Raw genomic sequence first — 16,130 nt, 5'->3', positions numbered from 1 at the left:
AATCATTGATACAAAATGGCCAAGTTTGTTTGCATATATATATATATATATATATATATATATATATATATATATATATATATATATATCTCACTATTATATAGTGTATATATATTATACAATATAATGTATATATAATCACTATTTTGAAAATTAAAAGAATTACATAGACTGTATTTCACAAATCCTTCTCTTCTAATGAAGTGAACATATCCCTCTAAAATACTGCATGGGTATGTCTGAGTATGTTTTAAAGCTTGTTATGCCAGAAAAGATGGATTTAATATTTTTAGACCTATAGCACATTTTACAATCAATTTTCAACACTGTTTACTTCTCCCCAGAATTAGATTAAAATGCACATGAAAAAAATGACATGTTTGGAGGTTTTATTTGTTAGATCACAATGGATAATGAGTCAAACATAGAGGGTCATTTTTACCCTCTGTTTTATAATTATTAAGTCTGATAAATTATAATTCTGTTGTTTTTCATTCTATATATTGTATGTACATATATATGTTACACATATGTTTATAAAATTTATCTAGTTCATAAAACATGATTTAAAACTTATTATCACTATTAGTCTTAAAGAAAACCAAACATTTAAAAAATTAAAAAATTTAAAAACTTAAAACCACAATGTCTAGTGTTTTTTTTTTTAAATGTTTCTATAACAATGACAATTTGTCTTTTTTTTTTTTTGCAGGATTTATTTATACATGTGGTGGAACTTTAAAAGGACTTAATGGCACCATAGAAAGCCCTGGTTTTCCATATGGATATCCAAATGGTGCAAACTGTACATGGGTAATAATAGCAGAAGAACGAAATAGAATACAAATTGTTTTTCAGTCATTTGCACTAGAAGAGGAATATGACTACTTATCTTTATATGATGGACATCCTCATCCTACGAACTTTAGGACAAGGTAAGTGAATTTTCAGTGGCACATTAGAGGTAGAATATATTGTGGTAAGACTATTTGGTTCACAGAAAAAGATAATTATATGATTTGTTATGATAAATTTACATCAAACAAGTAAGTACTATTCATGTGAAATCACACAATTTATTTATCAATCTTCCTCAATAGGTCTGACTTACTAATAAAAGTAATTACAACTTTTCCACAGGTAGATAAAGGTTGAATATGATGCTTTAAAATGCTTATGAAGTTTTTTTGTAGTTAATTAACTCAAGGCTTCTTTTATTGTGGTTATAACTTGGGGCAAAATAAAATTATACTGTAAAAGGTGTCTTTCAGAGATGTGTGTCCAATTGAATATACTATATTTTAAATATACTTTAAAGTCAGTATTTATGTAATGGGGAAATACATTGATTTCTGAAAATATTTAAATAACTGAAGAACACATTTTTCACAATGTTAAATCTCACATTTCTGATTTTACAATAGGAATTATACATACATTCATATATATATAATTTTTAATATAATTTATATTTATATTTTACCTGAATGCATGTACATGTACTATATGCATAGACATCTTGTACAGAGGCCAGATAAAATTGGTGTTTTGATTGTTATTTAAATTAGGTAGCCTCTATTTACAATAGACTTTTTTAGTTTAGAAAAGGTCATAATTTAAAAATATTATAACTTGGACTGAAGGCAAAATCAGAAAACACATATATACTCCCAAAATTCTAACTGTGTTTATATATAGTTTATGGATAGTCAAGATTTTTTAGTTTGTAACTTATAATATTCTAAACAAATAGTATTGTACACTGAAGAATGCTTTCATGCTTCAATGGGATAAAAATTATCTGGTACCTCTGTCACTGTTCCTAATTGTAGATACTATGTTCCTGTTTATCAGCACTAACTTTCTAAACTTTCATCATTCTTTCACATATTACCATTAATCATTTTTGTTTTTTCTTTAATTGAAAATGGATTGTTTCTTATAGTGTAACCTAAATACAGTTTCTCCTCCCTATACTTCTCCCAGTACCCCTCCAAGTCCCCTTCCTTCTGCATACAGTCAATTTCTGTATCTCATTAGGAAAGACTACATTCTCAGAGATAACAACCTAACATGACAAAATAAAATATAAGAAGATGAAGCAAAAAATTATTGCATCAAAGGTGAACACAGCAACTCAACCAGAGGAAAAGACTCCCAAATGCAGACACAAGAGTAAGAGACCCACTTTTCACAGTTAGCAATCCCATAAAATGATAAGCTAATAGCTATCGTACATATGCAGAGGATTTGGTTCAGACCTTTGAAGGCTCTGTGTTTTCTGCTTCAGTCTTTGTGAGCTTATATTCATATGCACCTTTCTTAGTTGATTCAGTGTCTTGATTCCTGATATCATCCATTTCCTTTGGTTCTTACCATCCTTCTGCCTTCTCTTCTTCATTATTCCCTTATCTCTGAAGAGATAAATTTGATAGAGATCTCCCATTCAGATTCCCTTTCCACACAATATCTGGCTGTGGGTCTCTGCATCTATTCTTATCTATTCCCACCTGAGGAAGTTGTCCCAATGACTGCTTAAGGCAGTTAACTATGTCAGAACGTAGCAGAGTATCATTAGGCATCACTTATTAGGATGCTCATTAGGATCACAGTTTAATGTATATAGATATAGATATAGATATAGATATAGATATAGATATAGATATAGATATAGATATAGATATAGATATATAATCATGACCAGTAGTGTTTAGTTTTACACTAGGTCTCTGGTTATCTGGTATCTGGTTCTTTGTTGTTTAAGAAGTATCAGGTATGGATTCCTTCTCACGGAATGAGTCTTAGGTCTAATCACACATCGGTTGGTTATTCCCACAAGTTCTGTGCGAACTTTCCCTAGCATATTTTTTTTTAGGTAGGACAGATTATAGGTCAAAGGTTTTGTGGCTGGGTTGGTGTCCATGTTTATCTTTTGGTATACTGCAAAGTACTGTCCCATACCAAAGAGACTAAAATGTAGAGTGATGCATATTGGCACCAGCTTATGTTTATTGAGTTGTGTGACTATTGTCCTTAGCAATGGCCAATTTTCAGTTTACAGTTGTCTTAACAACAATCTTTGTCATTTGGAGATTTTCCTTGGAGCCCCTTGGCCAACAACTTAGTTGAATACAACCTAGTTCCACCATTGAAACTGTCACCTGCCAGTTGAGACTCTCTATCCCCCATTACCAAAAGTCCTTTTTAGGATCAGCTTAATAGATTCTAGAAAGTTTCCACTGCACTAGTTTTCAAAAAAGTTCCTACCCAATTCCAGCTATTTTTACCAATAGTTTCTCCCTCCACCTCATCTCCCCCCCCTCCCCGATGGACTTGATTCCCCCACTCGTGTACCCATCTGTCCCTACTTTGCCATAAATCTATTTTACTTTTCCCTCCCAGGGAGATCCCTGCATCCCCCTAGATACTCCTCTTTTTCCAAACTCTCTTGGTCTACAGATTGCAGCTTCGATATCATTAAATTAATGGCTAATATTCTCTTATAAAAGAATACATACCATATTTATAAATTCTGGGATTGAGTTGCTTTTTCCTTCTTTCATACATTTGTTTGCACATTTCATGATGATATTTTATTAACAGCTGAGTAATAATCTATTAGGTAGATGTACTATATTTTTTTTATCAATTTTATGTTGAGGTACATCCATGTGGATTCAAGTTTCTAGTTAGTATGAATGAAGCTATATGAACATGGTGAGCAGGTGTCCTTTTGGTAAAATGGAGCATCATTTTGGGATTATGCCCAACAGGGTTACAGATAGGTCTTGTGTTAGATAGATTCAAAACTTTCTGAGGAATGACCATATTGAACTCTATAGTAATGCAAGTGGCAATACAAATTTGCACACCCGTGAACAATGGAGGAGTATTCCCTTTGCTCCACATGCTTGCCAGCATGACTTCTCAGTTCTGTTACTGATATTCCCAATTCTGACAGATATATGATGCAATCTCAAAGTAATTATGAGTTATATTTTTCTGAAAGTTAAGAAAGGTGAACATTGCTTTAATTGTTTCTCAGCTATTTGAGATTCCTCTGTTGAGAATTTCTTTTTAGATTGGTTCTACATTTTAAAATTATATTTCTATTATGTAGGATGTTGCTTTGCCTTATTGGGCATGGCCTTTGCCGTAAAGAAGACTTTGAGTCTGTGAAGGCTCCATTATTGATTATTGATATTAGTGACTGCACTATTGTTCTATTCAGAGACTAGTCTCCTATGTAAATCTGTTGAATGTTAATTCTAGACTTTGTCTTATACCAGGTTAAGTGTATCAGGTTTTCTTTTCAGGTCTTTGATCCTTGGAATTGAGTTTTGTACAGGTTGATAGAGATTTATCTATTTGCATTCTTTTACATATAGGCACCCAGTTTGAGCAGGACCACTTGTTGAAGATGCTGTTTATGTTTTCCTGTGTATATGTCTGACTTTAGCAAAATCAGGTGTTCATATGTGTGTGAGTTTATGTCTGGGCTTCAATACAGTTATATGAACCAAAATGTCTGTTTTTATGCGAATCCCATGGAGTTTTTATTACTATACCTCTGTAGTGCAAATTGAAATCCAGAATGCTAAGTCCTGCAGCAGTTCTCTTATTGTTCATGAATTTTTCATATAAAGTTAGAAATTGTCTTTCAATATCTCGAAAGATTTGTGTTGAAATATTGATGAGGATTACATTGAGTATTGAATTACAGTGAATTGACTATTGCTTTTATTAGGATGGCCATTTTTACCATGTTCCTAATTCATGAGCACGGGAGATCTTTCTATTTACTGTTATCTTAAATTTCTTTCTTCAAAGACTTGAAGTTTTTATTATATAAGTCTTTCACTTGCTTGGTTAGAGTTACGCCAAGATATTTTATATTATTTGAGGCTATTGTGAAAAAAATGTTATTTCCTTGGTTTCTTCCTCAGGTCATTTGTCATTTGTATATAGGAGGATTACTGATTTTTCTTTTTGAATTTTTCATGCATACAGCTACTCTGCTGAAAGTGTTTATCAGCTGTAGGTATTCCCTGGTAGAATTCACTTAGGTATACTAACATAACATTTGTAAATAATAATATTTTGAATTCTTCCTTTCCAATTTGTATCCCTTTGATCTACTTCAGAAATCTTACTGCTCTAGATAAAACTCCAAATACTATATTGAATAAATGAAGAGCTTAGAAAGTTTGCCTTCTTTGTGATTTTAGTGAAAGTGATTTGTGTTTATCTCCATTTAATTTGAGGCTATAGGTTTGCTGTAAACTACCTTTATTATGTTTAAGTATATCCTTTGTGTCCTTAATCTTTCCAAGACTTTTATAATGAAGGGGTCTTAAATTCTCTCAAAGGCTCTTTTGATATCTAGTGAGATGATCATGTGGTTTTGTTGTTGTTTCACTCTCTTTTTTTTTTTCTTTCAGTTGTGTAAGTGGTGGATTACATTGACCGATTTTCATATATTGAATCATCCTTGCATCTCTGAGATGATGCCTAGCAGATTATAGTGGATGATGTTTTTGATGTGTTCTTGAATTTGATTTGCAAGAATTTACTGAGTGTTTTTATATTTATGTTTATAAAGAAAATTGGTTGGTAGTACTTTATTTTTTGTATATTGTTTCCCCACAGTTTGAATATGATGGGGACTGTAGCCTCATAAAATGAATGAAAACAATTTTTTTTTGTTTTTATATTGTGGAATAATTTAAGCAGCATTTGTGTTAACTCTTGTTGCGGCCCGAGCTGCCCCAAGTTTGGGGCCCAAAATGTTGGGGACTGCTCTATCAGTGTTGGAACTGCACTGCCAAAAGCTTTAGGGGCTAAGTGTTAGAGCACACACTGCCCCAGGCTGCTCCCATCTGCAGGTCAGGGTTCAGAAGAGAGAGAGTGAGGATGGACATGAAGAATGGAGACCAGACAGAGTGTGATTCAATCCAGTTTATTCTTCAGTCTCTCTTTCTAGTCCAAGTCCCAGGTCTTGAGTCCCTAGTCCCTAGTTCCTAGTCCCTAGTGCCTCCAAGTGCCTAATACTTAATAATTATTCTTCTGAGTTCTCTAGTCCAAGTGTCTTCTTCCTCAATGCCTAATTCCTACTCCTAATTGTACTGTAAGTTGTTCTCTCTAACCTAATTCCTAGTTCCAAGTTGTACTCTAAGTGTACTGTAAGTTGTACTGAAATCTTCTGTCTGCCTCTCGCCTTTTATATGTCTCACTTCTAAACCACGCCTCTAAGTCACGCCTTTAAGTCATGCTCTTAGGCCTTGTCTCTAAATCTGATCTCTAAGTCAAGGCCTTAAGTCTCGGCTCTAAATCACACATTTAATTCTCACACACCCAAGGGAAGATACTGGGTATCTAAAGCAAGATGTTATCAGAGTGTGCTCAGCTGTTGTATACTGATGTGATCAAGTCTCTTTTCAGGGTATATGGCTCAAGATGGATGCAAAAATGATAGTCGCCTTTCATTGGCTCCCCACAAACTCTTGTTTGAAATTGTTAGAGAATTCTGACCTAAAATAATCATGCCATGGCATTTTTTTTTAGTTGAGACTTTTAGTGATTGCTTTTCTTAGGGGCTATAAGTCTACTTATCTTGTTTATCTTTTCTTGATTTTACTTTGGTAAGTGGTACCTGTCAAAAAAAAAACATTTCTTTTAGATTTTCCAATTTGGTGAAGTACAGGTTTTTAATACATGTCCTTAGATTCTACAGATTGATTCAATATATGTTGTTATATCTCCCTGTTCATTTCTGATTTTCTTAATTTGGATTTTTTTTCTCCTTTTTAGTTCTGTTGAATAAGGGTTTGCCCATCTTGTTGGAACCAACTCTTTGTGTCATGTTTCCTTCGTATTGTTCTCTTTGTTTCTATTTTATTGATGTCAACATTCAGATTGAGTATTTATTATTGTCTACTGCCTGTTGGTATGGTTGCTTATATTTTTTCTAGAGATTTCAGAAGTGCTGTTCCATTCCTATGAGATCTTTCATTATTTTTAAGGCATACAAGTGATGCTATGTACTTTTTTCTTAGCACTACTTCACTTACATTGAATTCTAGAAGTTTTTCATTTATTTTTTTATTTATCTTGATACAGTTTTTATTTAATAAGAGTTGTTCAGTTTCAATGAGCTTGTAAACTTTCTTTTGTTCCTTTTGTTGTTGATATCCAACTTTAATTCATGGTAGCTGTTAGGATACAAAAAGTCATTTCAAGTTTTTTTAAAATCTATTGTGACTTTCTTTGTGTCCAAGCATATGGTCAGTTTTGGAGAAAGTTCTATGAGGTGCAGAATAGATTGAATATTTTTGTTTGTTTGTTTGTGTGAAATATTTTATACATATCTATTAGGTTCTTTTGGCAGATAACTTCTGTTAACTTGAGTATTTTTGTGTCTAGTTTTGTCTAGATCACCTGTCCTTTATATAACAGTGGTATCATAGTCTTCCAGTATCAGTATTTGAGAGTCATTATATGACTTAAGCTGCAGTAATGTTTCTTTTATGAACTTGGGTGACCTTTTGTTTGGGACATGGACAATAAGAATTGTAATTTCATTGAGGTATATTTTTACTTTGATGAATATGTACTGTCCTACCCTATCTCTTTGATGAGGGTTTGGTTGAAGTCTACTTGTTAGTTATTAAAATGCCTATAGAAGCTTAATTCCTAGGTTCATTTCCTTATAATGTATCTACTTTTTCCAACCATTTACCCTATGAAAAACATTTTTGTTCTTGATGATGTAGTGTGTTTCTTGGATGTAGTAAAATACGGGTCCTGATTGTGCATTCATTCTGTAAATCTGTGTCTTTTTAAATTGGGGAATTGAGACCATTAAAACTGAGAGATATCACTGACCTATAATTGTTGATTCCTGTTATTTTGTTGTCATTGGTGTTGGTGTATGTGTGTGTGTGTGTGTGTGTGTGTGTGTGTGTGTGTGCTTGCTGTTTGCTTTCATTATTTTGATTGTGAGAATATGTATTCTCTGTGTTTCCATAGGTGTAGTTTACCTCTTAATCTGACATTCTGTATGATTGAATTTGTAGATAGAAATTATTTAAATTTGATTTATCATGCAATATCTTATTTTCTCTATGTTTGGTGACAGAAATTTTTGCTGGATGTAGTAGTAGTCTGGAGTGACATCTATTGTCTATTAGAGTCTGTAGCATGTCTTAGATCATTCTGGCTACTAGGGTCTCCTTTGATAAGTCAGATGTAATTCTAACAGTTCTGCCTTTATATGCTTTTATTTGCCTTAGAAATTTATTTGTTCTGTATGTTTAGAACTTTGAGTATTATGTGATAGTCTTTCTTGATCTAATCTATTTGTTCTGTTCTTTATTTTCTGTATGCTTCTGCTACCATTTTAGGCATTTCCTTCTCTATGTTGGGTTTTATTGCTATGATTTTGTTAAACATATTTTTAAGCCTTTGTGATGACTTCTACTTTTCCTCTATTTTTCTCTGTTCTGATGCTTTGTTTCCTAATAGTATCTCAGATTTTCTTGATGTTTTGTGTCAGAAATTTTTTAGGTTTAACAATTTCTGTGATACATGCATCAACTTCTTCTATTTTATCTTCAATGCATGAGATTCTCTCTTCTAACTCTTACACACTGTCCATGAAGCTTGTCCCTGTAGCTTCTGTTCATATTCCTAAAGTCATAATTTCCAGAATTCCTTCAATTTGTCCTTTTATGTTGTTTCATTTTCCAATTTCATCACTTGAACAGTATTAATTTTCTTAAAATGTTCATTCCTATCTGGTTTCTTTAAGGAATATATCCATTTCCTCTTTAAAGAACTATGTCATATTTATAAAGGTTATCTTCCTATGTTTCTGATATGTTGAAATATTCAGGCCTGCTGTGTTAGAATAGCTAGGTTCTACTACTGGAGCATTATTTTTCTGGCTGTTATTGATTGAGTTTTTATACTGGAAGCAAGGCATCTAGGATAAAGATGATTATAGTTCTAAGTGCCGATTTCTGGATTTGCCATTACTAGTTGGATGTTATGTTCCTTGATTTCTCCTTCTTCTCTAGAGTTTCAAAGAGTTTGATAGCTACGTGCTACCTCTTTTCTTAGCCTGTTCAGCTGGTGAACTCACAGAGAATACCTGTTGTTGTTGAGGCCTGCAATTCTGAGATGAATTGGGGGAAGGAAGATTGAAGGAGAAACTCTTTGTGGTACCTTAGGAGTGGGGTCAAAGATAAATGTGAGACCATTTCAGGTTTCTGGCTATAGAACTGGGCATGAGAATAAGGGGACTGAACTTCAGGAGCAAAATGAGAGATGTGGGCCTGCCTTTAATCTATTATATAATTTTTATATAATAGATTATATCTTTAATAATTGTTGTCTGGGAGGAATGGTCCTTGGGTTAGCCACTGTTGCTTGCTGGAATTGGGATATGAAATAAGCAAATGTGAGAATGAGTTTAGGTGCAGATGATTTGCAGGATCTATATGAAGTATGACCAGAGGTGAAGGAAGGTTTAAAATGGCATTTCTTTGCAGTCCTAAGGAGGAGACTGGAGAACTATCACTGGAGAAACAAAGATTGAAAAGGGAGAAGGTCTTGAGAAAACCTACTTGGTCTTCTGGCAGAGATGACCTGAGGATTAATTAGTTTGTGTTTGAAATAAGCCTTTTATATTCATTGTTCTACCACATTTCATTGTAAAGTAACTCATGAGGAAGATGACATTTCTAGAAGTAATACTTTTATTACAGTGGTAAGTTTCTTGCTTAAGAGCTGTTTGGGAAAGTTGTGCATATACTACTAATGCTGAGCAACATAACAATGAGAAAATATTACCATCTTATTGTACACTTCTGGCAATTTTATAGAAAATAGATATAAAACATCTGCAGAGAGGTAGCATCTCATTGATACAAATTTGAACTGTCTCCAGCCTGAGTGGAAATTGAATCTACGTTAATTATTTAATAATATTTGTTAATAAGGTGAAAAGTTTACTAGACTGATTAACAATGGGAATATAGTTTTAATTTATTATATCATTTTAATTACTTTGACTTACTGCTTCTGATTTTTTTCCTCTTACATGGCTAAGCTCATTCAGTTGTATTGTTTTACACATACACTATGTGGCATCTGTTTTAGACAGTGTCCTTTCATTGACATTGCAAATGTCATTAGAAGATGGTGTTTATTTTTAATGAAACAACATCAAGACTGAAAACATCTACATGAGCCTGCATTGATGAACATGAATGGGTAGTGGTGAACTGATGTTTTCTTCCCATAGCTGTTTGTATCCAACCAATAACATAGGCCATAAGGGGTTACAATTTTCAAGAATTTTGCTAAAGTATTATGCATAGTTTTTCTTCACATCAGTGATGCATTCTGTGTAATTTGTGTAAATATAAAAATATAAACTGACATTTTAAGTATTATCTGATAGTTTCTACAGATGTAATGATAATGGTATTCTTTATGTACACATCTATCCTCTTAAGGTATAAGAAAACTTAATATTGATTTATCACTAATGTTTAGAACAAATATCAACAAAACATTTCACCTAAACATACAAAATTATATACCTTCTTCTCAGAACTTCAAAATTGATCATATACTCACTCTCAAATCAGATCTGAACAAACATACACATAAAAATTAAAATAACTCCCTACATTCTCTCTGACCAACAGGGATTAAACATGGACATCAACAACATTAGAAACAACAGAAAGGCTACTAACTCCTGGATGCTGAACAATTCTTAACTGAATGAATAGTAGGTCGAAACAGAAGTAAAGTAATAAATTAAAGCCTTCTTAGCATTCAATAAAAAGATTACCCAGCATACCCAAACTTATGGAAAAAATGAAAATTGTGCTAAGAGGAACCTTCATAGTACCAAGTGCCTGTATTAAAAACAAAAGGATACACCTTATACTAGCAACCTAACAACATACTTAAAAGCTCTATTATAAAAACCTACAAGCACAATCAAGAGGAATAGATGGTAAAAAATAATCAAACTGAGAATCAAAGTAAAAGAGAACAATTCAAAGAATCAATGCAATGAAGAGGTGTGTTTTTTTTTTGAGAAAAATCTTCAGTGTGGACTAACACTTAGTCACATTAACTAAAAGATAGAGAAAAAAATCCAAGTTAACAAAATCAGAGTCAAAACAGAAGCATAACTGCAGACACCAAGGAAAATCCAGAGAACAATAAGCTGTATTCAACAAAATTGGAAAAACTAAAAGAAATAAATAATTTTCTTAATAGATATCCCTTGCCAATGTTAAACAAAGATTATGTAAACAAATTAAATAGAGATAGAACCCCTAAAAAATAGAAGTAGTCATTAAAATCATTAAAGTCTCTCAAGCACAAACATTCTAGGGCCAGAAAATTTTAGTACAAAATTTTACCAGAGTTTCGAAGAAGAGTTAACACCAAACTCTTCAAATTATCCCACAGACTAAATACAGAAAGAACATTATCAAATTCATTTTATGAGGTGCTAGTCACACAAGCCACACAAAAATTGAACAAAGAAAGAGAAATACAGAACAATTTCCCTTATGAATATAGAAGCTAAAATACTCAACAAAATACTTGCAAAGGAAATATATGAACCATCCACCATGATCAAGCAGTTGTCATCCCAGAAATGTAGGGGTAGTATAACATACAGAAATCAGTCATATGTAATCCAACATATAGATAACATGAATGAAAAAATACATGATCATCTTTTTAGATGCTGAAAAATTCTTTGATAAAATTATGAAAAATCTTGGAGCAATTAAGAGTACAAAGGATATAACTAAGCATAATAAAGGCAATTTCCATCATGTCTATAATCAAGATCAAATTAAATGGTCATAAACTCAAAGCAGTTCCACTATAATCAGGAACAAGACAAGGCTGTGTACTTGCTTCATATCTCTTTTAAAAGTCATATGTGTCCATGTGTGCGATGTCCCAACACTTTTTTCACAGTAGATGTCCACAGCCTCTGCCACTTACAACCAAACTTCTCCTTTTTCCATTCTGATCAATGATCACTGGCACAGAAAATAGGCACAGATAACCTTTTTGGAGCTGAGGACTTCCTTAATTTTCTATGGATCAAACAGTTGAAGGCCTCTATAATAATGATCATCTATTAAAGAAGAAAAAGAAAGAAAGAAAGAACAAAAGAAAGAAAGAAAGAAAGAAAGAAAGAAAGAAAGAAAGTAAACATATCTTATTTCATGAGAATGTTTGGATAATTGACAACTACAGTGAGTTCTCCTCGTAGATGAGGTCCATGAAAGATTATGCATACTCTAGCTAATGGTTCTACATCCATGTACATACATACAGATAGTACCAACTTGAATTAGTGGATTTAATGCTGTGATATTGAATCTTCAAAAATTGTCCTAAGCTATACCCATGCAGTCTCACCCAAGTAAGCACCTAAATGATAATAAAATACTTTTCACAAAAGAAAACTACCTGCAAAACTTATTGTGAAAAGCAACAGTCTAAAAATAAATACTCTTGTCTCAAAAATGAAAAAGTAAACACGGATGAGAAAAATAGAGATGCTCACAAGAAAAAGAGGAGGTTTATGAGGCCTCTTCTCAGGACAAACAACAACAGGAGACTTAAGAATAATAAGTACAGGAGACATTATCTTCCCCAGACAAGAGACCCAAATTTGTTATTTAATACCAAACGATCAGCCCTGAAAACATACGCAAATGAACATATACATATATCTTGTACTGACTCAGCCAGTTGTAGAATTTTAGAAGTAGAATATTTAGCCAGGTGTATATATTTAGAAGTATATATGCATATACATAACATGATTATAACACATATGTGTGTGTGTGTTATATGTAACAACAATTACAGAAAAAGAAGAAATGAACTTGAAAGAAAGCAAGAGGTAGAGAACATGGAAAGATGAAGAAGGAGGAAAAGAAGTGAAGAAATTATGTAAACATAGTCTCCAAAAGTGTTATTTTTAAAAGGAGCACATGAATTTGAAAGGAAAAACTGTAGGTGATAGGGTAAGAATTGAAGGGGAGATTGTATGGGATTGGATTTTATAAAAATACATGATAGGTATGTATGAAATGCTCAACTACAAAACAAAAACATGAACTCTTAGATTTTAAAAAATCATGGTATTGGTGTAAGTAATTTAGTATTCTCTTCTCATTTCAACCTGAAAATCAGAACCAATACTTAATTTACAGAGATTACTTTCCTGCACGTATGCCTATTTACCACATGTGTACCTAGTCTCTTGAAGGTCAAGAGAAGGCATAAGATAGATCCCATGTCATAGCCATTACAAGTAGTTATGAGCTGTGTGGTTGCTGGGTATCAGACCTGGGTCCTCTGCCAGAGTAGCCAGTATATTTTATTATTATTATTATTATTATTATTATTATTATTATTAATCACATAATCTTTCCTCACAGTCCAGTCACTATACTCTTCATGTTTCACCATACAGTAGTTTCCCATTCCATTCCTTTCCCCATTTCCAAGAGGATGTCCTCACACCCACACACCCTGCCAGGCTTCCCCATTCCCTGGGTCTCCAAGTCTCTCACATACTAGGAGAATCTTTTCTCATGGGGGCCAGACAAGGCAGTCCTCCGCTGTATGTGTCAGGGGCCTAGGGCCAGCCAGTGTCTGCTGCCTGGTTGGTGAAGAGAAGTCAGTATTCTTAACTACTGAGCCATTTCTCCAGCCCCTTGAATTCAGAATTTAACATCTTTACATTGTGAGGTAATAATCATTGTTAATATCATATTTTAAATAGTAGTAAAAGTAAGCTTAAATCACTTGTCCAAAGCAATACTGCTGAAAGTAGAGCAACACATATGATTATTGCAAGCAAATGTATCTGTTCAGAATTTAATCTATGTTCCTAATGTGAATGCTGAATTTAGTGAGGGAAAACTGGGAAAGAGAAATCCAACATGCCCTCCAGACTGTGCTTATCCACACAATTTGTTGTTTCATGAGAAGTTGGCAGTGATGCTGGCAGAGTTTGACTTGTCTGTGCCTTCAACTCACTGTGTTCTTGCCTTTTTCACTCTCACATGGCATCACATCCTCAGTTAATTCATATCCTTATGGCTCATCTGCTGTTCTTCCTTCTAAAAATTTATATTTATGTTTCATTACTTTTTATGACTTCCAGATTGTTTTTTCTAATATATATATATATATATATATATATATATATATATATATATATATATATATATATATATCTTTTTGAAGATCCTGAGATTCTTTCTAAAATACAGAGGTGGAATCAGATTCCTAGTCCCAGCTTTATATCACTACAATAATTCTCTTAATTATTAGTGCAATATGGGGGAAGGGGGCAGACTCCACTCTCACAAAAGAGAAGGTGAGGTGGGATAGAGGGAGAGATGGTGCTGGTGGGGGAGATGAAGATAGAGATGAAGATGAATTTCAAGAATTAATGAAAAAAAGACTTCTCCACAATCTAGGAGTAGACATATTTTTCTTCCATTTATTTCATTTTTTTTTTCCATTGAAACTCCAACTCTCCAGTTTTTAGCTTTACTCAGTTGCTTGTTAAGTTGAAGACTTGTTGGCTTTTCTTCATTCAGTCTGTCACATTCATTGGAATTGTTCTTATTCAGCTAACAGTTGGGCGGTCATGTTGGTGAAACAATGTGCATGTAGCTTCTTATATTTCTATAAATACAATAACACAGGAAACTCCCCAAATTTCTGACTCTTGCAATGATTCGACCGCATTCTCTGTAAAATTTTTCTGATTCTTATGTGCAGAAATATTGTGTAGATAAATCCATTGAGACTAGGCTCCATTGCTCTGTTTTGATTTATTGCAGCTTTCTGTAATGGTCTCCATCTCCTCCAAAGAGAACGTTGCTTAAGAGTGGTGGAGACTGCTATTATCTGTGGGTATAAGGACACATGCTTATAGATTGTTGTTAGAAAATATACTGGTTTAATAAATTAGTGGTTACAAAGATTCTCCATCAATGGCCATGACCTCATTAGTACTGAGTGCATTTAGCTAGATTAAATAGATAGCTAGGTAAGCAAAAGGTAGAAGTGAAATAGAAGAAGATCACATAAGGCACTGTGGCAAACCCCTAAAGACTGGTACTTCGGACAAAGCAGAGACTAGGTCAGAGCATTTTCAGCAGACAGGTGATTTTATTTTGGCTATTACCAAGAACCTATACTACAAGGAATTTCTGGAACTCAAGTCAGTTCTAATCTAGTCTGGTCTATGCTCCTGAGCACTGAGTGAGTCAAGTGGAATGAAGAAGGTTTTTTTTTAATATGTTTTCAAGAGAAGCCCCCCGTGTTCTGATTTTTATTTCATTAGTGGGGATGACACTTTGTCACTCTGTTATATTTAATAATCTGAAAGTAACATTTCAAGGTATTTTACAAAAAATAGATTGTGTCAGCACTAGCATAAACTCACTATTTATGATTATTTTAACATAAAGAGATATGTAGCAATTATTTAATTATGTAATATTCAATATCACTATCCACTATTCAATCCTATTATGTTTGAAAAAATGTGTTACACAAAATGCAAATTGCTTATGTTTAATAAAAATAGAGCATATAAGTAGAAAGTAAAGCATATAAATAGAAAATCTTTAAGGAAATCATTATAGCATGGAACATCTTGAAATTTATATATGTGAATAATTTTGAGAGATTTACTAAATATTTTATAATGGTAAATTTTCAGTTTAATTTTTGTTCTGAGACCCAGTGATACCCTAATTCATAGAGTACAATTTATGCCTACTTTTTTTGAAGAATACATGCAGAATAAACAAAATGATATAAAAGATAATTGGATCAACAGGACCACATAAGAGAGACAGAAAGAAAGATTTAGAAGAGAGACAGATAAAGAGACAGAGACAAAATGTAAATTTGAGTAAATAGATAATATTGTACACCCCATTTCATTAGTGCACACATTATAAAAACATATTAGTTTAGAAACACATGAAAGGTATTTGAAATGATTGAGTTTATATTCTTTAAAAATTCATGTGTATGGG

At 33.0% G+C, this 16,130-nt stretch overlaps 1 protein-coding gene across 1 annotated transcript in view; it reads left to right on the top strand.

Moving 5' to 3' along the window:
* The first annotated feature begins 229 nt into the window (after positions 1 to 229).
* Positions 230 to 16,130, top strand: part of Csmd3 (CUB and Sushi multiple domains 3) — a 942,208-nt gene continuing 926,307 nt past the window's right edge. Inside the window, 2 exon segments of the mRNA XM_076912208.1 lie at positions 230 to 233; positions 713 to 935. Coding sequence (XP_076768323.1) covers positions 230 to 233; positions 713 to 935 — 227 coding nt within the window.

The sequence above is a fragment of the Arvicanthis niloticus genome, chromosome 13 (assembly GCF_011762505.2).
Source record: "Arvicanthis niloticus isolate mArvNil1 chromosome 13, mArvNil1.pat.X, whole genome shotgun sequence".
Taxonomy (NCBI): domain Eukaryota; kingdom Metazoa; phylum Chordata; class Mammalia; order Rodentia; family Muridae; genus Arvicanthis; species Arvicanthis niloticus.
The sequence above is the reverse complement of the archived record's forward strand: the minus strand, read 5'-3'. Positions and strand labels throughout refer to the sequence as shown.